Source organism: Sceloporus undulatus, chromosome 5 (assembly GCF_019175285.1).
Source record: "Sceloporus undulatus isolate JIND9_A2432 ecotype Alabama chromosome 5, SceUnd_v1.1, whole genome shotgun sequence".
Classification (NCBI taxonomy): Eukaryota; Metazoa; Chordata; class Lepidosauria; order Squamata; family Phrynosomatidae; genus Sceloporus; species Sceloporus undulatus.
The window spans coordinates 80,694,324-80,719,275 of record NC_056526.1 but is presented as its reverse complement, the minus strand read 5'-3'; the positions used below and the strand labels follow the sequence as shown (position 1 = coordinate 80,719,275).

The 24,952-nt window shown below is 40.2% G+C and overlaps 1 protein-coding gene across 5 annotated transcripts in view; it reads left to right on the top strand.

Moving 5' to 3' along the window:
* The window catches only part of GRAMD4 (GRAM domain containing 4), a 116,150-nt gene that overhangs the window by 51,250 nt on the left and 39,948 nt on the right, over positions 1 to 24,952 (top strand). For all 5 annotated transcript variants that reach the window (XM_042469575.1, XM_042469572.1, XM_042469573.1 and 2 more), the window contains 2 exons: positions 6,788 to 6,908; positions 23,366 to 23,486. In XM_042469575.1, the coding sequence (XP_042325509.1) occupies positions 6,788 to 6,908; positions 23,366 to 23,486 (242 nt within the window). The remainder of the gene's footprint in view (positions 1 to 6,787; positions 6,909 to 23,365; positions 23,487 to 24,952) is intronic.

Genomic DNA, 24,952 nt, shown 5'->3' with positions numbered 1-24,952 from the left:
TTCTCCAGCCTACAATTTCCCCCCACATAGATTAGCAATCCCATTATGGTTGTTGTCTGGGAATGATGCAATTCCAACATGGCTTGTAAGTGTCAGGTTGGAAAGGGCTGTCTTAAGGCATGAGATCTTATCTTACAAACTCTTCAAATGAACATGTCACACATCTGCATCTCTCTCTTCTTTCCATCCCTGACAACATGATGTTTCACTTACTCTTCAATTTTTTTTGTTAATAAGGGTTGGTGTATTTCACTGATAAAAAAAATTACCAAGTGCAAAAGCAGCAGTAAGTGGATAGCTACAAATTATCTGTCTGTGACTCAGAGATCGATAATTCTTAAACGGAAACATTTTGAGAACTTCTGAGCATATGCAGAACATTTTTCTCCACAAATGAATCATTGTATCCCTTCTGTTTCTACACCTCCAATCAAGATATATGGTTGAGCACATGCTTTGTATGCATGAGCCAGGGATACCTAATTCAATCTGTAGCTTCTCTACTTTAGAAGATTACACATCTAACAGCCCCACTATTCTCTTCATCCATTCTTTATCTTAAAATTTAATTGTTTAAACCTCAACCTTGTATTGTGAGGTTAATAAAATCAAGCAGTATTTCATTTTGTTGTCTGACTCTGTTTTTTGTAAGACATGGCCGGCAGCAAATTTTCAGGAAGGAATCAAAGCAGTCCAGGGAGTGGTATGAATAAATGTTGGTTAAAGAAGTCCAAATCTACTCTGGTCTGGTCTGTAGTGGCTAGCTCCTAAAAGAGCTGATTCCTAGGCCCTGCCCCACTTCTTACCCCAAATGGTATAGTCAACCTCACTCACTGTTTGTCATGAGAAATTTATGGTAAAGCTCTCTTGCACAAACAGAAGCTGCTGCATCAGCTGTGGGACCATTGTGGGAATTGCTGCTGGCTTCTGAAGCCATCCCTGAGTGACATGAGTGGGGCTCCCAGATCTAGATTGCTAACCAGATTGCTAAAATGTGGGGAGTGTTAAAGTACTGAAGGTGAGCCATCTAGTTGAAGGGACAGATGCTTTTTTATCTTTTATTTTTATTTTTTTCTTTCACTTTTTGGTTAGCCCATGTGAGTAAGATTAATAAAGATTAAGGAATAAGTTGGATTCCCCCCCCCTCTCTCTCTGTGTGTGTGTGTGTGTGTTGGACAGAAGATTAGGAAAACGAGTGGCTGGGGAAAGTGGGCTTAAATCTCCCCTACCCCACACATGGGAATCTCAACACATGCTTAATTTAGGGAAAGAGGATTGAGCTGCATGCTCTTGGCCATTTGGGGGGCAAATTCACCCCCTCAGAAAACTATGGACCTTTCCTTTCCACGCTTCCATCAGAAAAAAACAAATAAAACCACCCACATGGACAGCTACTGCAACTAACAAGCCCTTTGCAGCAGCCAGGGCAGTAATAAATCTGTTGATCTACCTCTTGCTTGCCTGCTGGGATGACACAAGGACAGGTTTTATGGCTCACAATAGAGGACGTTTTGCAATTCCTCCCAGACCCTTGGACATAAGGTTGAAATGTAGGACATGCCTGAGAAAAGGAGGATCTCGGGTCACCTTGGGGTGGCAGGAGGTACCCATGCTAGCAGATTCTAATGGCCAACTCACTAAAGCACATTTTAAAACTGGTGAAGGGCCATCACTGCCCACTCTTATTATGGTGGGCAACTTGGAAAGTGAAGAAAATGTTCTTGTTTGTCCGCTCATTGTCTGCAACTGAGTTGCAAAACTTTTCAGTTATCTTATGTGGGAATGGCTTTTAAAGATTACGAGGCCAGTCAGAGGTGTGGATGCCTAGCAACTGTACAAACATAATTACTGCTAAACTAAAAGTTGTCAATAGTGCTGTGAGGACTTGTGAAAGCAGCAGATAAAAGATATACATAGTACATTCATGCCACATACCTTGGTTCAAAGTGCAAATATTTTCAGTCAACAAAGTGGTAGATATAGTTTTTGTGGTTTTTATTATTATTGGAAAGTGACTTCCTTTATAAAAAAATCTGGATATTAGCAAAGAATTTTTCAAACTGTCATTGGATGCTATATTAATGTTGCAGGGCTGTATGGTATTACTGGGATGAAGGCCATGAAACTGGGTAGCTAAGTATGCATAAGAGTCTAGCATTAGTTATGTCTGGAGGAGGGGAACAACTTGAGTGGTCTAAATATTAATTAGAGAAGGGAAGCTGTCAGTATGCCATAGTTTTTGTCTCATTTGTCTTTTCAACACAAAAAAATTTAACAGAAATATTACACAATGCATTGCGTACTATATTTTATGCTGGTACCTTTCATTGTTGATAGACTGGGGCAGGGAAATGCACAATGTGATGCCATGTCATGTGTTGTTTGAACTGCAAGGAAGAGACAAGTGGGAGGGAAACACAGCCAACCACTGATGTATCATCATAATATCTAGTTTGGCCCTCAGGCCAGGATTTAAATGAATCTGCATACTTTGCAGATGTTCAGAAAAATAACAATGCTTCACACTGAGAAAAAAATCCCTTTTTAGTTCTCTGAAATGTCCAAAGACTTCTATCTAATAGGAAATAATGACCATGACTGTAGCTCTGATTTACTGAAAAGAAAGCTGTCATATTCCAAGCAAACAAGCTTGACCAAAACCTGGAAGTTCCTGAAGAGGTGGAAGATAGCTTGAAGGAAGCCTGTGAAAAGATTGAGGAAGGTTCTGCAAAGGTCTGCATGCCTTGTTTTGGTAATTGATCTTGACCCATGGCAACCTTGTGGATGAGACATCTCCAAGACCCCATCTTTCATGATCTATGCAATCAAAGGCTTAGCTATAGTCTGTAAAGCACATGCTGATTTTCTTTTGAAATTCCTTTGTGTGATCCATTAGCCATTGTATGTTTGCAATGTGGTCCCTAGTGTCTCTTCCTTTCCTGAACCCTGCTTGGACTTCTGAGATTTCTCTCTCCATGTATGGTTGGTGTTTGTGCAGAATCGAGAAATTTATGCCCAAAAATTGACCCCAAAATCCCAGGTTGAATTATTTACAGGTCAGTATGGTAATGTGATAGCAGCTCTTTCAGATTTCCCCATGCAGTAAGGAGAGCAGTTTCTTTCTCTTTTGAGCCAAGAAGAAAGAGTCTGGGTGATTAATTGCTTTTAAACAAACAAATAGAGTCCCTCTCCTGCCTGTGCTGCTGCTGTCTGGAGAGTGAAGGATGAAACTAAAGTTGAACAAAAAGTCTCATTTTAAAAGCCTCTTACCACAGGAACACATACATACACTGAAGGAGCCTCCAAGTTTTATCCTTGACTTATCCATGGGTCATGGCAAAATCCATAATTTTGGCCCCAAAACCTGCCCGCATCTTATACATGAGTTAGACTTATGACTCTACCCACCGTTATTGTTTTAATTGTTCATGTAATTTTAACCTTAACCTATTTAATTCTTTTTAAGGGGCGATATTTTGTATCTGTGGTGTATTCTTTTAACATTGTAAACCACTTTGATTGTTTTTACAAAAAGTGGGGTAGAAATAAAAGTTTTATTTATTATTTATTATAGTCGAGGATATAGAGTAGTGCTATGGTCCTATTGTTGCTACAGTCTTTTTTGTCTCCTTTTTTTGTGGATGGGGATGTGTATTGATTATTTCCAATGTTGGCCATTGTTTTGTTTTCCATATCTGTTGACATATGTTAGTTAGCACTGTAGTTGGCTCTGTCAGTGTGGATTGCAGCAGTTCGATTGGGGTATCATATGTTTTGGTGATTTGTTTTTTTCCATTTCCATTATTGCAGCTTCCACCTAATATTTTAGAATATGGGGTTCATTTTTGTTACCAGAACCGAAATCTGAATTTTGGTGTGTGCATGTTCTCCTTATGGCCCCAAACAGACTCTGCACTGTGGGCAATCATAGTCTGAGGCGAATGGTCATGTTCATACCACCCTATAAACACATTAAACAGAAGTGTTTGGGAGTTGCAAATGAGAAACTTTAACACCTCTAAAGTCAGGAAGATAGGTGATTTAGGCATGATGCTCTGCCAGACAACCACAATAAGGCTAATTTACAACTTCATTCTCACCCCAGACATTGCCAGACCAAGCAATCCTTTACAATGTAGATTTGATTTCTTTTGATGAAGGACAAACACCTTTGCCTTCAGGCTAGTTTTGGCCTATAAAAGATCCCCAAAATCCTTTGTTAGTGGGCTAGTTAGAAGTCATGGGGACACTCTGTCACTGTGAACTCTGTCCGGTCTCGATACGTCTGTTCCCCCCTCTGCTCACTCAAACGACTGTATCCCACACATTTCCCTCACAGCTGGACCCGGAGTGAAGCCTCGTCTTGTTTAAATGTCGCCATTTGCTCAGCCTCCAACTATTCCCAAAACTAACTCCTGATTTCCTTAGTCCTTGTATATATGTGTGAGTGAACGTGGATTGTTGTGTGATTCCCTCCTCCCCTTTAATAAAAGAAACACTTCATTCAGAAAATTCTGCCTCTGCAAAATTCCTTTGGTCTCTTTTCTCTTGGTATACAGGTGGGAAACGGTTCCATAAAAGGTTGCTTATAGCACAACCTAATAATTAATTGAGCTAATTAAAAATTCCCCTAGAGAGATCCATTGCTACATCTTTATATGGTTTTTCGTTCCACATCTCATTCTTTTTATCATCTCCTTTATATAACTCTTCTGTGTATTCCATCCAACATCTTTTTATTCCTTCTTGATCTTGAATTATGTTATTTTTATTGTCAAAGAGCATCCCAGTGCTTGGTTTGAAATTTCATTTGATTTCCTGGATCTTGTGGAATATGTCTCTTGTTCTTCCTGCATGCTTTAAAGTGATGGAAAGAACAACATATTTTGCTGAACAATTTCTATTTTTTACCCACTGGCCTAGTCAAATAGCCTGAAGCCAATCTTTCCATATGCACACATTCCTGATGCACGTTCAAATCTGGCATTGGAGGGCTGGAAACCCTCTGAGGCCTGCTTTCAAGTGGCAAGGAGGGCTGCAGGGAGGAAGAGATGGAAAGTAAGCTCTCTCACAGCCACCAGTGAAAAGATGGATTTAGCTCTAAGACATTTACAGTACTTGAATTAATTAGAACTTGGGGGCAGGCTGTGGCAATTTCTGCAAGGACATGGTAACAAGTTACAAGGACTTAGTAGGGATTGCTGTGGTCTTTTTATTTCTTCCAGGTCCTGCTTCTTTCCCCTCAAAGCAAAATACTTGTGATTTTGTGGCCTAAATAGTATTGTTAGTCCTGACTAGAGTAGAACTGCTCAATCAACTGGTTTTGATTCACTAGTCAACAATTGATTTAATGACTTCTACTCTATTTGAGACTAACCAACAGGTTTCTGGCTTGTCAATTATAAATAGCCTTCTTGAATTGTAACAAGTGCCCCCCTTCCCCCCCCCCCCCTCCCCCCATTCATCTTAAGACCAAGCTATGCATTAAATTCATCATTTGACTTCTTGCTTTTTTCTGTTTATACTGAAATGTGGTCATGATGACTCCCACCCCACCCACCCTGCATCTCCCGGTATGATTTTTCTAATCAAAACCACATATATTGGATACAGTTTGCTCCATAGGGGGAAATATAATAACTGGGGATGTTATCTTGACTTCCAAGCAATGTGTTACCTATAGTCTAGCACATGTAGGAATAGCCTTTGAAAGATGTGGTGCAAAATTTAGTACATTCTACTGTATAATATGAGATGCCACTTCAAAAGCAGTGTCTAATGAAAATCTGCAATCACCATATTTTGATAGTTGTTGCCTCATGTTGTGTTTTTATTATCCCCCTTGTTGATTCATTTCCTTTTTCAGGTGCTTGCACACATCTCTCTTTTTCTTTGTTGCTTTTAATGTAGCCTCTCACTTGCTTAGAAATGTCTTTTTTCCTTCAACAGTTCATTGTTATTTATACCCAAATTTATATAATGTGATTTATGTAACAAACAATGCTTTACCTGTTCTGATCTTCATACCATTCCATTATCTTTGCTGTTCTATGCATTAATTTTTCATGGTTGGCAATTGATGGTATTATACCAGTTTCCATTTATGCAAAATAATAATACATGAACAGAAGAGTATAAGTAGTGCCACAAAGATCAGAATGGTCACAGCATGAATTCTTAAAAGTGCTAGATACTAGGACTTTAAACTTCACAAGACAGTTCCCATCTGCTTTGAACACAGGTGCTCCCTTCTATTGTTTGCCTTACATGAGGACTGCAGTCCCCTTTCTCTTCTTTGTTGCGCTCTACTGCAAAATATATTTGCATATGCATGAGAAGGGATTAATGCAGGGTTGGCCAGTGTTCGTTAAACTTGTTCTACTTTCGTAATAATTGCTTAAATGGTTACTTTGAAATAATTGGCTTTTATTGATTCGGAATCCCCATTATTTGAAGTGTGTTTCCAGCCAGTGGGAGGGAGTTCAGATGACGATTTTTGCTGCAGAACTCCAAATGCTTTCTCCTGATGACTCTCAGAGATCTGAGCAGGCGCAGTGCTCTGAGACGCCTAGGAATGCTATGCTCCTTTTCGTTACCTCCTATTGATTCATTTCAGTAAGCTAATGCAGAATAGGAGGTTTGTTGACTTGGCCTAGGCTTGGTTTTAGAAAATGCATCTTTGTCTTATGCATTGCATGTGTGTATCTGTGTGTAAATGACCCTCCTTGAGAGAGATTGATTTCTGAGCTACCAGTGTTTCTGTTCTCTCCTCTTTTCCCCTCAATAGGCTGGTCCTGGGACCATCAACATGGCTTCAGGAATCCCGGATTATAACAGAACAGAGTCTGATAGATTAAATGAGATCAAAGGCCATCTGGAAATTGCCTTGCTGGAGAAGCACTTTCTACGTAAGTACAAAGGAATGTTATAATGGCATGGCTGTGATACATTTAGCAATGATTTGGTGCACTGGGCTCTGTGTGTGCGTGTGTGTGTGTGTGTGCGCGCGCGCGCATGCGCATGCTCGAAATAATGAATTTCTAAGACAGGCTAATCTCATAATAAGGTTTTGTTTTTAAATGAAAAAAAAATCAACTCAGCTTTTGTTCTGACAATGGTGACACAAAAAATTTCCCACTTTGTAGTTGATAATTGCAAAGCTGTTTAGAAATTGGCTGGGAAGAGGGAGAGAAGCTTTTGTATGAATGATATCTTCGTCTAGCCAAAGGATTATGGCAGTAACATAAAAGCTAGTTCATTTTCAGTGTGTCAGTTGCTGTGTCATTCACAAGATTTTAACAATTAAAGATGAGGTGGAGACATACTTTGGAAACCAGAACTATATATTTTTTTCACTTGTAATCAAGGGTAAGATTCTTTTTAGAGTTGTAAGATATTTTGTCTAATATTATAGTGACCTAAGGCCATATTTATTGGCCTAGTTTTATTGATTTTATGTGTGTGTGCGTGCCTACAGTTATATGTAATGAATTTCTGTTCACACAGTAAAATTAATGTTTTGAACATATTTAGATATGCTGTTTTAAATATGTGAGTCATGAAACTAATATATATATATTTGAAAAAGCTTAGAAACTGCTAGAGTCATTGTGATGTTTGAAAATGTGACTCAATAAAGTTTGAAGTTAATTAATATACACATTTAGAATATGTAACCTGCGGAACTTCAGCATGTACCAACATTAGGTTGGTAACATGGTTTCTTAGGTAAAAGCATTTCTGGACTTTACATTCCCCTCAATTCTAGAGCTTTTGGAACTTATTGGCTCTATTATACCGTCTATTTGAATTTATTAGATGAGTAAGTGAAAGCACTGAAGAAACTGTAGAGAACAACTGAAGATTACTACAGACTTAATTTTGTATAGTTATATCTTGGCAGAAGAAAGCTGATATGAGTAGAAATAGCTGTACAGGGAAATGGAAAGTGTAAAGGTCCTTTGGGAGCTTGCTTACATGATTTAGGTATGGTAGACCCATTTGTCTTCTTCTTTTTGGTCAGCATGAAAGATGCAAAGCCAGCATAGTAAGGTATATGTGAGGAAGTCTTCAATTTCTGATGGTAGAGTGCCAGCAACCTTTCTACTCAATAGAGAGGAAGTGGTGAGTGACTAGAAATTGCAGTGCTGAGTGACTAGAAAGGATATTCCTCTTTTGTTTTTCAGTCACCCCAGAGAGTAAAGTGTAGTAAGAATTTAAGTATTTTTCCAGTGACCACAGAGTGTTTTGCCCTATATGCACTGCCTGGGTCACACTAGGACAGTGAAAAGCCAGGGTAGTGGGAGCATGCAAGGGACTGAAGAGCCTTTGTGCCATCCCAGCCTTCGCATGTGTATCCTGTGCGATACTGTTTACTAGACTAGTTCAAAATGAGGAGCTGTGAAGAAAGGGCTGTTATTCAGTTTAGTACCCCTTTCCTTTTATTCAGTCTCTACTGTGCCAAGTTTGACTGGGAGCCTTACATGGACATCTTTGCTTTGGGCTCCAATTCTGCAGAATACATTGGAGAGCTGTGTACCAGTAGTGTCACTGTGGGGTGAGGGGGTGTGGGCCACACTTGGTGACACCCCAGAAATCCGTGCCCCCTGCAGGCATTGTTTTGGCTCATGGGGGGCGCTCCCGCCCCCTGCTGGAACTCCCTCAGGCTGTGCCATGCTCTCCTGGTCAGTGCTAGCTCTCCCTGGGTCCACGCCAGCTCTCCCCAGGCCTCCTCAGCTCATGCTGGCACTCCCTGGACTGTGCTGGCTCTCCCCAAGCCCTCCCTGGGCTGCACTGGCTCCTCCCTGGGCCTGTGCTGGTGCTCTCCAGGCCCGTGCGGGCACCGCTTGTGGCTGTGGCCCGCGGTGACGTGGCTGTGGCCCCCACGGACTTCCTTCCAACCCTGAATTTCCAGAAACCCTACTGGAAGTCCTGCCCCCTACAGTGGGTGTCACCCGCTGCAGGGATGCTACTGCTGTGTACACATGGCTTTTTCTTTAGAAAGCTAAAATGCTCTCCATCAGCAGCTTATAGAGAGATCTTATATTTCTGTGGGAGTTCTGTGGGAGCTCTACTGAAGTTCCATGAGCAGAACTCTTACGCTATGCTCATACACTATGGTGAGCCAATGTGTGATGGCAGTACTGGTCTGGATTCAGTACCCCTATTGCTCCTCCTTCTCCAACTAAGCTGCTGATAGAATTCAAAGATATAGCCATGTTAGTCTGTAGAATTAGTATGTAGAAAGATCCTGTAGCAGCTTTGAGAGTAACTAAAGAAAGAAGTTGGCAGAAAGAAAGAAGTTGGTCTGAATGCATCTGAGAAAGTAAACTTACATCTATGAAAGCTCATACTGCCAAATTCTTTCTTTAGTTAGTCAACTAATCCAGACCAGTACTGCCATCACACATTGGCTCAGTATAGTGTATGAGCATAGTGTAAGAGTTCTGCTAATGGAACTTCAGTAGAGCTCCCACAGAACTCACAGTTTGCTGTGAGAGGCCCTCACTCCCACCCTAGACTGGCCATTGTGTGGCTGGTAGAGAGCAGGTGAACATCAAAGAAGCATTTGACTATGTTTTGTAGCCAGATGCAGACTGATGGTGTCATCCAGCAGATCTCAGCAGAAGATGCCATTGATCTGCATCTGCCCCATAGCCAGTCACTTCTCCAGTCCCATGTACACCTGCCAGAGAATGACCATTCAGCAGGGCTGTTTCAGGAAAACCATGACAGCTAAAGTTGAGGCAGGATGGGCCATCCTGGCCTCTCTAGGGAAGGACTTTGGTCATTGTGGAGGGTGGAAGAGATTCCACCTAAAGCTTATGTGTGTCATTGTCTGGATGCTGGCTGTTATGTGTTTGATGAGATTTTGGCTTTTTATAAAGCATGGCTGCAGATCTCGTCCAAAGTAGTATTTTGTATAGATTCTTGTCTTCCCATGTACACAATCGCTAGCTGAACATCTTCACTTGGTGGTTGTTCAAAGCAGTCTTTGTAGGTGATTTGTTCATACTGCTCCCTTAACAAGTAATAGGACGCTGAGAGCCTGAACAACTGGTACAATACGCTGGCTTGGGGATGGTGTGGGAGCGTAGTGTTTGGATGATGAATGCCCTGATGCCACCCTCAAGCCGGCATCACGCTACCTGTCTAACCAGATGGCGGGCAGTGTTGCGGCACTCTGGCAGCATGGCGTTCATATGCTGCACACCGCAGGTGCGCCGAAAAGCCAGTGCCATGGTGGAAAAGCTGCCCTTTTCCCACCCCAAAAAGGAGGAGCATTTTGCTGCTTCTTTTTGGGCCAGAAATATGCCCGCTCGGGGCTGCGGAATATGGTTGCTGCGGCCCCAATCAGGCTCTCAAAGGGGCGCCACCAAGCTGCCCCTTTAGCACTGTCTGTACCAGCCCTGAGTTGAAGTCCTGTTATTATTAGGGTAAGATAATGGTTAAACCCAATTGGGTTGGGTCCAGGTTATTTGCAGGACCTTATATCCCTCTATGAGCCCACTAGAGTTTTGAGATCGTTCAGAGAGGCCATCCTCTCTGTCCCACCATCCTCTTAGGCTTATTTAGTAGGAACAAGAAAGAACGTCTTTTTGGTGACTTTCAAACTCCCTCCCTAGAGAGGCCAGGATGGCCCCATCCTTGCTCCCCTTTTGGCAGCAGGTAAAAACATTTTTTGTGCTGTCAAGCTTTTTAAACTGGGAAAGGTTGGACTTTTAAATGCTGTACAAGTCATATCAAAGTTTGTATATCGTTTTTAATACATTTTGTTATTTTTTTTCAGTGTGTAATTGTGTTAACTTTTTAAATTGTTTAGTTATTTTTTAAACTTTTATATTTATACATTTTGAATGCTTTTGTATTGTTTTTAAATTATACTCTTTTAAAATTTGCTGTTAGCCACCTTCGGTCCCTATATTGGGAGAAAGGCAGAATATAAGTAAACAACAATAGCAACAACTGTAGAATTACAATATTAGTTTAGCGGCATCAGTTGTCACTTCACTGCAAGTAGTTGGCTTGGTCTTGAATTAGAATGGTTCTAATCCAAACACTGAGGAAGGAGCATTTTCCCCCGGTGACCAGCAGGCCTTGCTGTCTGTGACTAAGTGGGCATGAAAATACTTGATGTGTTCTTTCAAGATCCCCATCTCCAGATGCCAGTTATGATGTGATACTTCAGCACAATTCTTTTCCAGCCCATTCTGAGCCAGTCAACCCCCCTCCCTGGTGTGTGTGTGTGTGTGTGTATATATACAATTGCTGGCAACTCAGTCTTACTCTGAACTTCAGTTCTAGGTTCATGCTGTGGCAAATGGCTGAGAGATGCTATCAAAGCTATTGTGGGCTTTAACAAATGCATCTTGACAAGGTGAGGGGGTGCTATTATGGTTGTCTTAAGTAGCAATCCCAAAATTGGTGGCAGCATGGAGCCTAAATCTGTCTTAAAAGAGGGCAAGAAAACAATTTCACTGCCAGATATTCATTTCTTTTTCTCCCCACCTCACTACAAGTTTACTTGTCTGCCCATACTCATCCTTTTGCCTTCGCTTGTCACTTTTTACTAGCATCTGTCATTTGCCATCTGCCTCTTGTTTTTACATCTGGGTTCTGAGATTTGGTACTGGACACCTGTAGCTGTTAAATGTATTACTTCGGTTATGGAGCAAAAAGAGAAAGGAGTCAGAAAGCTGGAGTAATGTAATTAAAATGCTAATAAAACATTAATGCTTCAGATTACAGCAGGGAGACAGCTTTTTCTTGTTTTTGATATATTATACTTATATTTGGGGACATAAAGAGATGTTAGGAAATGACTGTAGAATGATGTAAAACGACACATATTGGGGGCTGTGTTCTTTAAAATTGATGATAATATACAAGATTTTAATAAAGAAACTTATAAATTGCTCTGGTTAGGGAGTGTTAGGGAGTGCTGGCAAAATGTTTTTAAAATGGGGAAGCTGGTAGTATACACTGTGTGAAAACTGTTTTCTCACTGGTCTTATTTTCCTGACCAAGAAGAAAGAAACAGCATGTTTATAAGATGTGCCCTCAATGTACTGCTTTGAAGAATTGTAACTCTTATGTCCCTTTTTCAGAAAACTGGAAACTTTATTGGCATGTAAGAATAATGTTTTATTTGGATATCTAACATATGTTATCTAACATATCTAAAATCTAGTGCAGAGGATGGAAAATGTTTTTTTGTGCAGAAAACTAACTGAAATAAAAAAGAAAAAATAAGATGCATGTCCAGGATGTGCAACTGTAGTTTTCCAAATGTTGTTGGATATATGTTGCCATATATCCAGAAAAGTTAAGAAAAAAACAAAAGAAAAAAAATGTTGTTGGATTGTAAATCCAATCAATGCAAACTGGCACAGCTAGTAGTGAGGGATTATGGGATTTGTAGTCTGAAAAACAATGGAGGGCCACTGCTTCCCACTCTGGCATAGAGATAACACAAAGGCAGAATTAGGTTTTAGAAACATTACATTGGTCTGCTAAGAGTAAAGAACAAATCAGATTGATAACAAAAAGTTGAAGCATGGAATGCTTTTGCTCAGCATTGATAGTTATGTTGTCATCCACTAGAATTTATTCCATCACTCTATTTCTTTGTCCTTCTAACATTCAGACAGCATTTTGTACCTGTTCAGCATGCTCAGCCCTCGTTGGGATGAAATGTTTTGGTCATTCCCTATCCACCCTAGAGTCCCCCACCCCATACTTCTGCAAACTTTGGGTTTCTTCCAGGCCTGCTGGTGCCTCCCAGAGTATTATTCTTTAGGATTGTCACTCCGAGAATACATTTGCTTTTAGTTTTACTCCTGTAACGTTCAAGTTACCAGACCTGCTATAAATAGGCTAGATACTATACCAATAGGATTGGTATGGTTCCAGATTTAGATATTTTGTAGAAACAGTTGTAGGAGCCCTGGTGGCACAGTGGTTAAATGCCTGCACTGCAGCCACTCACTCAAACAAAACAAACAAACAAACAAAAAACAACCACCACCCCCCCAAAAAATCATAAGGTTGTGAGTTCAATACCAGCAAAAGGGCTGAAGCTTGACTCAGGCTTGCATCCTTCCAAGGTCGCTAAAATTGCCCCAGATTGTTGGAGGCAATTAGCTTACATTTGTAAACTGCTTAGACACTGCTAGTTCAGTATGAAGTGGTACTGTATATAAATGAAGCTGAGCCATTCATTCTGGAAGATGTGTCAGAATTTTTGCTGATCAAAAACTGTTTTCACTTAGTGTGCATGTTTTAAAGTGCATAACCCAGGCAAGTATAGCAAGGGAGAAGGAGAGGACATGGGAATCTGCCACACTAACCCCTTCATATATTTTGTAGCCCAGAGGATATAGGATAGAGAGTGACAGAACAGCACGGCAGCAGAAGCCCTCAATGTCACTCTTAACTCCACACAGCTCATTCTCACATTAGAATGCTCCAGTGTATCTCCTATCTCTAACCAGAGGAAGAAACGGAAGGCTTTTGCTATTTGTTCCATTTCTGCCAGAATCTGCTTAGCTCCACCCTAATACCAGAGTGTTTGGAATTACGGTAAATTCAGCTTGGCATGGTGTTTAACAGCAAGTTTGTAGAACTGGCTGTAAATGTAGGTCCTTCTTAAGGTTTATTGAGAAGTTGCCATCCACTGCCAGCTAATCCCAATATTGTGTGGAAAAGCTCTAAATCCGCTCTTCATCTAAAATGCACTGATATTTATTTTTTAATATATAGTATGGGTCACTCTTCAGTTTTATGGGGTATATGCCACATCCTGCTAGGTAAGACTCAACTTTGGTCTGTTATCCACTAATCCTGAAAAACAAACAGAAACAAATTGCAAACGTTAAGAGAGCGATTCCCCAAGTGTGAATAATGACAACTGTCATACAGTGCTGTTAGCCAGTATTTTGAGCAATAAATTGGAATATGGAGAGGACATTTGCTCCTCCCTTTTGAATAGTGCTCTGTTAAAGTAAACAATCTGCCACCCAATTCAGAAGAATAATACAATTTGCTCCATGGTGAAAACAGCCCCATGTGGGTTTATGAGTATTGTAGTCATAACAGTCTGCCTTTATATCACACAAATGAAATAATGCAGAAATAATAATAAAAAAATGTCTTTGTATTCAATTTCCTTCCTTAATTTATCTGACTGAAAATAAATCTGGCTTTACTCATCAAAAGATTCCCATCACTTACCCATGATTAAGTTAATTCATTTTCCACATTTGTCTCTGGGACTACAAGTCTAGATTCTTGGCAGACAACAACTGGTCTTTCCAAACTTTCTTAAACCCTTAAACAGATGGGATTCTTGTTTAATATCTCCAGTGTATAAATTATATCAAACATGGAGAAGTTTCTAAAAATCTCTATGGCCAGTCTTGTAAGAGTCCATGAGTAAAGGCATATTGGTAAGGTAATCTATGAATGACAGTACAGTTGGTCCTAATTATACATGGATTTTTTATACACAGATTCAAGCATCCGCGGTTTGAAAATGTTCAAAAAAAGTGTAAATTTCAAATATCAAACCTTGATATACAGGACACCATTTTGCTATGTCATTATATTCAACGCAACTTGAGCATACACGGATTTTGTTATACACGGGGGATCTTGGAACCAAACCCCAGCGTATAACAAGGGTCTACTGTACTTCCAATGTGTTTGTCAATTAGAAATTTAAAAGTTCATGTCAACTCCAAATGATTTGTATCATAATACTTTATTTGTGATTTAGTAGTCTGGGTTAGAGAGCCAGTGGTTTGAGTGTTGAACTACAACTCTACAGTGAGAAGGAGTTTGAATTTCATGACTCCCGAGGCTTCTTCTGGGGCATGCCATGCAAACAAATAAGCTTTTGGAATATTCCAATCTGGGTTTTCTTGGTAACCATGCTCCTTCAGACCTGGGCCATTTATGCTTTATATTTCGGCTGGTATTTCTGTGGCAGCTGAGTCCTGGCTGGCTTGGTAATTTCTACTGTGGTGCTCTCCAATGGATGAGTTACCAGTAACAGTTAAGCACCAAGTCATAATGACACAGGCTATACTGACCTACATTACCTTTTTGGCTCTTTAATACTTGGCACCTCACCAGAGAGAGTCCTTTTAAAGAGACATGGCACTTTCGTTGTTGTTTCATTAACATTTTCACTTGAGGATGAAAGAAAAGTTGGTAGCAGTATAGTTTAATGCCATGTGTCATCTTCTACAAACCTAAGGCAAAACACCTCCACCCACACATCCTGACTGAAATAGGAACAGCAAATGCTAAATAAAACTCTTCACCATGCATTGGTAAGCTTCCTGGATTCCTCTGTAGATAAGCTGTAAACCCTTCATTGCTAGTTATTACCTTTAACGCCCTACATAGCCTTGGGCCCAAATACCTAGAGAGGTATGTCCACCCATATTATCCTGCCCAAGTGTTAAGCTCTTCAGAGAAAGCCTTTCTGTGTGTATTATAAATGGGGAAAATATGTTATGAAATTACAAAAGATGCGGCTTTCTCTATGGTGGCACTCCAACGTTGAAGATAAAATTGTTTCCAATTTCATTTTCATTTCAGTGCCAAATTAGAATGTACCTGTTTGTCTGGGCATTTTCAATCTTAGATTATTTTGGTTTTCTTTGTTGGCTTGCTGATTATGCCTCTTACCTTATTGTAATTATATTGAGTTTTTTTTATAATTTTATCTACACTGCTCTATTATTATTATTATTATTATTATTAGTAGTAGTAGTAGTAGTATCCTGCTCTTTCCCCAGAACTGGGAATCTATGATCTCTTGAGGAAGGATGGCAGTTTATATATATATATATGAAAAAATAAAATTAAAATTAAAATCTAGCTGCTACAGTGGCAACAACCTGTTTATCTATTTAATTACTATGGAGATCAACTAGTATGCCTGCCCACTGCTACACTTTTCCATGAAGGTCTAAAAGCGAAAGCAGAGTTAAATGTTTGATGAATGACACCATCAGCAGAACCAGATCACACAAAAGTTCAATCAGATATAATTGACTGCTAAAAAATGCAGAGGCTTTTCAACAATGCAAGGCAATGGTGCATGTTTTGTTGGCTGAAGAACCCTATAACTGCCTCTGTTTTATAGCACCTTGATAATTTTATTTACTTAACCATTTAGGGTGAGGGAAGCAGAGGTTTTCCACGCAACACAGAAGAAATGTAGATTTTTTATAATAAGCCAGATTTATTTGCAAGAGCATTAATAAATAAAATGAAGACATTGTGCAAGAAATCTCATAAAGATATTGTGGGTATGTTAGGGATTTAAAGGGTGCATTCAGTCAGTATTGATGGAGGTGGAATAGTGGTAAATGAAGAGTTCGGTGGACTGATCCCACTAATCATTATGATGAACAACTAGCTACACACTGTACTCTGAAATCATTCATACTATCTGTGTCAAACATGTGCGAGAATGCCACAGATTTACCCCTGGGGCTTCTGTGAGAAAATGAACAGAAAAGTGTCACTTCCTAAGTGTGAATGTTATGGTAGTAAGAGGACATTTGGTGAAAAGGTCCCAGTGTGAATGTATGCTGTGTTTACAAGCCCATTCTCAGTGGATTTTTCCTGAAAGTGGTCAACCACTTCATTCTTTTTTTGGGAAACAAATTAGGTTTGTTCAATTTATTGAGAGAAAAAGTGAAATACAAATTGAGTGTCCCTTATCCGAAATTCTGAAACCTAATATCCACCAAAATCCATAACTTTTTGAGGGCTGACATGACATGGCAGCGGCAAAGGTGGTGGCATTTATTGTTAGGCTTCCCTGCTTCCAGGGAGAGGAGGGGAGTGGGAATTAGAAAGATGGTGTGGATGAGTTCACAGCCAAACTTGGTTATCGTTGGACCATAAGAAGAACAAAGGCAGCCATGTTGGCCATGAAAAAAAGTTGAAAATCCAACTGGGGAATACTCCCCCCCCAGCCAAAATCGATGCTGCTCCTACACCAAAGTGAAGTCTAGAGTGGGATGTGGCCTTCAGCCTTGGCTCAGAGGAGAGCCCCACACCAAAATAATAATAATAATAATAATAATAATAATAATAATAATTTAATGTAATTTTAAAAAACAACTCCTTTCTCCTTTCTCTCCCCTTCCACCTCTGGATTCCAGATCCCTACCTACCTTTCCTACCTAAAGACCTTTGTGGATGGGAACCCAATAATTGCTGCTAAGTCTGATGGTGGCAGGGGCCATAGGGCTGCTTTTTCTTGTTTCCCTCCCCTCCACTGCGTCTGGCCACCCAGTCCCTGGAGGATAAGCAGGTAGTTTTGAGGAGCATCCCATAGCCTTTGCCCTCTCCCAGGAGAGGACAATGACAATGATGCCTCCAGCTCTCCCTGAGAGCAGAATGAGTGAGTATCTAGATAGAGAGGCACCTGTATCCCACAAGCAATGACTCGTGGCCTCTGTCACATCCAGAGTGGACAGGTGCACAGGAGCAGATGTGGTACAAAGGAGGGGAAGCAATGGTAGCAGTAGTACTACTGAGTCCCCAGCCACAGTCACTGCCTCCTTATCTGCTGGTATGGCATTTGGCTGCTTCATCTACAGTGGCTGGATCAGGTGAAGAAGCTTAAGTCATGTCCCCCTACAGTAAGCAGCTTTTTTCCCTTGATGCTTACATCACACACTCTGGGCTCTGGCTCCTGGTTCTGCAGAAATGGGAAGGAGGGCTGCTTGTCATGGATGGACTTGATTTGCAGCTTCAGCTTTTTGCCCCGGTTGAACCTGCCGCCGCAGATGAAGCAGCAAAGCACCATGCTAGTGGATGAGGAACAGAAGACTGTGGCCAGAGACTTGATAGTACAACTGTCATGACTGCTTCCTGCCTTCTCTGGTGCCACAGCTACTCTTGTGCACTCATCTGCACTAGACATGATGGCACCCATGAGCCTCTCCTTGCGCGAGATGGGCACCCCATTTCCCAGGCATTCACTCGTTTTGATGAAGCTGGAAGTAGCAGTGGTGGCACTTTGCTTGGGGGGTGATGGGAGCAGGCTGTTTCCCAGAGTTGTTGTAGTCCAATACAGGTAAATCTGCATTCACAAATCTGAAAAACTCCAAAAGGTGAAACATTTCTGACCTCAAGCATATCAGAGAGGAGATATTCAGCCTTTTCTTGTAGAAATTTTATGTGTTATGTAGATATTGAACGATGAGAGGGATTCTCCCCAGTGAAAAAGAAACAAAAATAATAGTTCTCATTTTAAATATCAAAATATTAAAAGGAATTTTAGCACTCTGTTGCAGCTTCAGCTTTTTGCCCCAGTTGAACCTGCCGCCATGAATCATGGTTTAGAGTTAAAATATTTAGCCTCCCCTCTTCCATTGTGGCCACCATGAGGAAATTATTTCTTTTAAAAATTAATCACTGTTTAGTGTGTTCGCTGAACCCTAAACTGTGGATTGTTTTAGATATGGTTAATTGAATGAAGCCCACCTTCATAAATTATACTTTCAAGGTAATGTTTCCATTATATGGAAATAATCTTGGCAGCAGTAGCAAGTGGTTGCTTGTTTGCAGATGAAGTCTCTGTCCATGAAGCTGACATGAACCAGTTTGACAGCATGTGACTTAAAGTTTGATCAGTCAGCTCAGCACCAATTATACAACACACTTGATTTAAAACACTATTTTGAAAAGAGGCTGTAAAGAGATTTGCCATAATTAACATGGCCTAAGTCAAGCTATATCAGCCTTGTGTTTACACACAAAAATAGCAGTTAGCCATATAACCCAGCTGATGGCATTAAACTTGCCAGTAACCTCGTTAGTTAACTTGGCCTCTGCAAGCAATCACATACTCCATGTTCTGCTTTGGTAACTGTAGATTTAACCTTATGGGCTCAATTCCAGCAGTTTGTTGAATTATCTTCTGTTCTGCTTGGGAAGAAGGCACATGTTTGCAAAAGTGCTTTAACTGCTGAAGGATGTAACATATGATCATATAGTTTCATTTTGGGGGTTGCTACTATGGAAGCACTCTACTCATTCATTGCTTAGTTACTTGTTGTTTGAATCAAAATGCAAAAATTACTTGGATTAGTTGTCCCCCCCCCCCCCGCTCTGTAATAATGTCTGTTTTTCTGCCACTGTAAAGTAGTTTTCTCTCTTCCTTAACTACTGGGGAGAAGCATGTGCAAGTAAGCCAAATAGCCTAGTTCTTGAGACATAACTGAGTCCTGCCAGGTATGGCCAACTCCTCATTCATTTTCAACACACATCCAGTGAGATGTCTCTGTGCAGCTCACAAACCTTTCCTCCAGCATCTGGCATTGTGAAAAATGTTATCGCTGGACCACAGGAAGAACAAAGGCAACCATGTTGGCCATGAAAAAAAGTTAAAAATCCACACTGGGGAATACTTTTTTTGTCAAAAAGAGTAGAAAAATGTGTGCACATTTTTGAGGTCTTCACTATGTAAGATGTTGCAAAAGTCTGCTGGACTTAATCCTCTCCCCCACTGCCATTCCCTTTTTCTTGTTTGTCGTGTCTTATTTAGATTGTAAGCCTGAGGGCAGTGAACTGTAATATTAACAATTTATAACTTGCTCTGAGAGAGTTTGGGGTTGTCTGCATGGGCCAAATAAAACGTCTTCCCTCCATCCTCTTGGTGGTGAGTCTGGATGACACAGGACCCAATCCCCGTTTCTGGGAAGCTGTTTGGACAATGTCCAGCCAGTTCAGCATTGAACTGTCATATATCCCCCTTAGAGTGGTTTTTAAAAAACTCACTGTTTGCTCTGGATCCTCTTGGAAAGATATGGAGCCGTTTGTTATGATGCCAGGCAGTTGTGCCACCTGAGGTTTCTGCTGCTGCAGTCACTCGCTCACTTTGAGGTTACAGTGAGGGCCCCAGCCATGTGATTGATGCTGGGCACCATGGCAGTGGCTGCACCAAGTGGCACAGCAGGATCCATGTGTGAATGGCTGGCTGGCATCATAACGGAGGACCCAAGGTAACAAGGGGACATTGAGGCAGGTCCAGGGCCAAAATACTCCAGGCTGCTCCCAGACTATTCTAACCCATGCAGACTTGACACTAACGGCTGAAGAGTGGGGTATAAATACACTAAACAAACAAACAAACAAACAAACAAACAAACAGATAAAAGCAAGGCCAGGGGAAAAGAGGGACGAGGAAGGAGAAAAGATTTTTTTAAAAGCCAAGAGACTAATTTAGCTATTCAATAGCAAGAGTCAGAAGAAGGGGATTTTAAATCACTTCAGTTTATGGCAAATGGAGCAACTAAAGACACAGTGGGAATATGTCTCCTAATATTACCCAATATGGACTTTGGCTTATCTCTGGTAGTAACTTGCAAATTTGTATTGAACCAGAAATCAAATACATATTGGAGGTTTTTACAAGCCTCAGGTCTGCCTGGAAGTTGCTTGGAAGAAATGGTTATATGGAGGGTGTCCCTGAACATCACTGGTATTTGAAATGTTATGCATAATGGTAGAATTTGATTTGCAGCAGTACTTGAATGGTATATGCCTGAATTATCCCATAAGCCAGGTGACAAGGAAGTATCCAATTTAAGATTCATTGCTAATAGGAATCTCTTGCTGTTGTAAATGTGCTAATCATTGAGAGCCATGCACAAGGTTCTTTCCCCCCCCAGAAACAGAATATTTCTGACACGTGGGTGTTCACTCTGCTTACTAATAATGCAGGGTTTTTAGTACCTTCAAGAGGTAATGAGCTATAGTCCATAGATAGACAGTGCAGTGCTTGTGTTTAGTTATGAAAGGCTTTTTGTCCTTTGTTTTCATTTTATCTTAATGACCTTTAAGAAATAATTGTTTGTACAGTCACTAAGCTTACAAAAGTGCCAGATAGAAATGCAGAATGATTTTGAGTCATCCTAAAGTTTGATGCACTAGATTTAAGGTAATTCGTCTGATGACATGCTTGAATCAAAAGCTTCATTCATTGTTCTGTGGAAGGAGGAAAAAAAGTTCTGTAGAGGGAAGAAGAAATGTCACATAATTTTTATGTCTCTCTTGCATTATGACTATACCTGTTTAACAGGTCTTCTTGCTCTGTTCCAGTTGCTTGTATGAATGTAATAATCCTAAACCCACATATGTGACCTTTATGGCTGGCACCATGCCAGTTCTCCTTGCTTTAGGGTCAGCTCTTACCTGAATTGCACATGTCATGACTGCTGACATTCAGAAGATAGATTGAAGTTAGATTAGTTGTGCCACCTAACTTACAGATTTGAGACACTGACATATATCTCTCTTATGCAGACAGAAGGTAAGGAATGTGTCCTTATATCTGTTCTTTGGAAGCAGATGACTTATATCCCTTACTCTTTGTTCTTTCTAAACTAAAACTGTACTTCTTGTCAGCCACTAAATAGTATGTGTGTGTGTGGGGGGGAGGGTATACAGTTGCTTACTCCTTACCTGGCATTTGATACATATCAGGACAACTGTGTCTTACTTAGACAAGTGATGCTTGAAGCAGAAGAGAGAAGGCACTGTCTTACTGATAGTGACCCACAGGCCTTTTGCTTCCTAAAGTGTTGCTGTATGCCCAAGAGAATGGGCTGAAGTTCTGCAGGACTTGCAGGACAGGTTCACATGGCAGTGCTATAAGTGACAGGAGTTGCAATCGTGAATCATCTTTATCCTCACTTTTGTAACGCTGAAGTATCCCATCAGGTTCCCAACAAACTAACTAGCCCTGTCGTACCTAAGCTCAGCTCTCACCCAGTTTTTTGTAATTGTTTCCACTGGTTCAAGTTAGTGTTTGGAAATCTTCATTAACTGTGATTAAGATGAGCTCCCATTTAAGACTTGGGAAGTGTTCTAAAGTTAATCTCAAACGGGAATGAAAACTTCTCATTACATGGCCATGCTTGATAAGAAAAGATGTATTTTTGGTTTGCTAATGCTAAACCACTGGAACACAATTCAGGTTTCTCTTTATCTGCTGTGGTTCAAGTTAGCTTCTAGTGGTCATGACTCTAATATGATTGAATGTTAAAATGTTCCACTGAAGAAATATACTTCCTTTGTGAACACAGTAAAATTTCCTTTGTGGTTTGAAGCCTTCAGGTTTGGGTTCTTGCATCTAAATGTGGATTTTGTAGGTATATAGTCAAGTATTTCTGTTGCTTACTCTTGTCAGTTGAGATAATTACTGAGAGTGCTAAGAATCATGTAACATGCCATATCAGAGTGGCCACAATTGGTATAAACTCAGCATGTTTTTTTATATCTACAATATCTGTGCTATAAACAATATTAACAGTAGTAAGAAATTGAAGACAGTTTATCAATTTATTATTATTATACGGTGTCATTAGCGTATATGATGATTAGCATCAAGTTAGGGATTATACCTTTAACCTTACGAGACTTCAGTTTTATTGGACTTCTAAATAAGTTACAACTTTTTGACACACACCACAGAACCATTTTTCAGAAGTCATGTTGGTATATATCATGTTGGTAGCACCTGAATGAGATTCATCTAGTCTATAAATTATCTTTGATGTGTCATATATCTTCTGTAGTTGCTTTGCTCTCCAAGTGAAATGCAGCCTCTTGACTCTTTGCACTGGCAACTGGGGTCTGGGGCAGAGAATCTAGGAAGTCATCTTATACCAACTCAGGTATTTGTACATCTCACCCTGTCCAGTATTCTCTACTCTGACTGGCAGCAGCTTACTAGGCTTCAGGCATAGGGCTTCTGTATTTTATGATTTTTTTTCTAGTTAGAGATGTCATGTATTGAACCTGGGACACTAGGCATGGAGAGCATGTGCTCTCTCCCTACCATTAGGTCAGGTTTCTGGGGATCATCTGTTGAGAGGTACAGCCATGCTGTTGCAGCTTAGATGTAATTTCAGTCACACTTATAATAGGACAGAAAATGGGCAGGACATTATTGATTATTGAGCATGGCTTCACTAAGGGTATATGATAGCATCTCTCTTGGAAATGCCACCCATACATCTGATCCCACTTTATCACTGATTCATCCTCATCTGATGGGGGAGTCAGACAATATTGCTGTGCATCCATAGGAGTGTAATTATTTAGGCAAAACTACCTGAGCATGCCACAAATCTGAATGTTAAAAGCACCAGTTCACTAGGATCAGTAGTGTGCTTGTGTTGCAATATGGGATCCATAAATTTAGTTGTTTCTTTGTCCCCTGCAGTTTACACTTGCAAGTAAACAATCTATTTCTCTCCCCAGTCTGGGTGATAGATTTTGTTTATCAAGGTGGGTAAAAATCCCTGGTTTTTTTCTTTCTAAACAGAGGAGGAGCTCAGGAAGCTGAGAGAAGAAACAAATGCTGAAACCCTGAAACAAGAGCTAGAAAAAGAACGCCTGAGGAGGATAGAACTGGAACAAAAAGTCAATGAAATACTTAAAACAAGGTAAGGAAAATCTATCATTATACAAAACATGGTATGACTGGCTCTACAAGAAAGCAGTTTAGGTGGTGATAGTGAGTTAATGCACAATGCATAATAATCATATGTTAGTCTGGTTTTGCTATTTCATGATGTGAAATGAAGAACTGGTGATTACATAATGGTTTTGAAGCAGTGAACTTTTCCCCCAATCTTCTTGAATTCTGAGTGGCTCAGGAAGCTGTGGATCTCTAGTAAGAACCTATGTCAAAGCTGGATAATTGTCATACTTGTTGGGTCTGATGTGAATTTGAGTTCAGCAACATCTAAAGAGTCACAGATGCCTCTCTACTAGCAGTTTAGAAAAATAATACATACGAATGGCAATTGGAACCTGCTCGCTAAGTTTTCTGGTGGGGGCAGTTTTAGTTCTTTTTGTGCTACATTCTCAGAAGAATCTGCACATGTGTCCCCTGCAAGGCTGTATTGATTTCAAGCAAAACCTGACACACTGTGCATTAGGTGTAACATGTACTTTAGCCATCATTCTTTTATCAGAATGTCAGATATCACAGAAATGGTTAATCAGCCAAATTAATCCCAAAAGTTCCTTTATGGTCAATCCATTAAAGTGTTATGAGTCTTCTCCTGAACTACTTGATTTATAACAACAGCATCTCCATTTTAGAAATGCTGAGCCTAAAAAACAACAACATTCAAATCATATTCAAGCAGAGAAGTGACACTATCCAAACTTGTAAAATAAGTTTCTCTGCTTCTCATGACAGAGTGACATCAGCACTTGATTCCCCTCTGTCCATTTTATAGACTGAGGGGAGAAAGTGCATCAGAACATACTGAACAGCATTGTTCAGCAAATGCTGAACATTGCTGACTCCTATTTATGTAATAAGGAGAAAAGATACCCAGTGATTTTTAACAAAGTAGTTCAATTATGAAACTCTTATCTTGCTGCTTTGCACTTTCAACCTTTGGACCAAACCTTTAAGAATGCTTCATTTGTGCTGGTCTTTCAACAACATCAAACTTCAAAATTCTTTAGCCTGCATAGTGCTGTTTCATATATCTGTGTTTGTGACCAGCCTCTTTATTGTGTGTAAACCATTATGTTATCTTTGAAAAGCAGGATATAAATGTATTGTACAAATCAATAAAGGTGAAATTCATTTCTTTTCTTTGTATTTTTCAATCTCCTGTCATATTAAGAAATACTGAGCAGCAGTGTAGCATTAGTTTTACATATGTTTCTGTGAGGATACTCTTCAATTGCTTTGTATTTAGGGTACCATCTGCTTCAAGAAGCACTTTGCCAGTAGAACAAATGTGTAAATGATTTGGAATGGACTGATTGGCCATTTGTTCGGTGTAAACTGCATCCTGTCACTACTATAGCTATGAGTTAATTTTATCGCATAACAAAGCTATAATTACAGCTAGCAATGCTGGATGTTGTAGGTGAATTATATGCT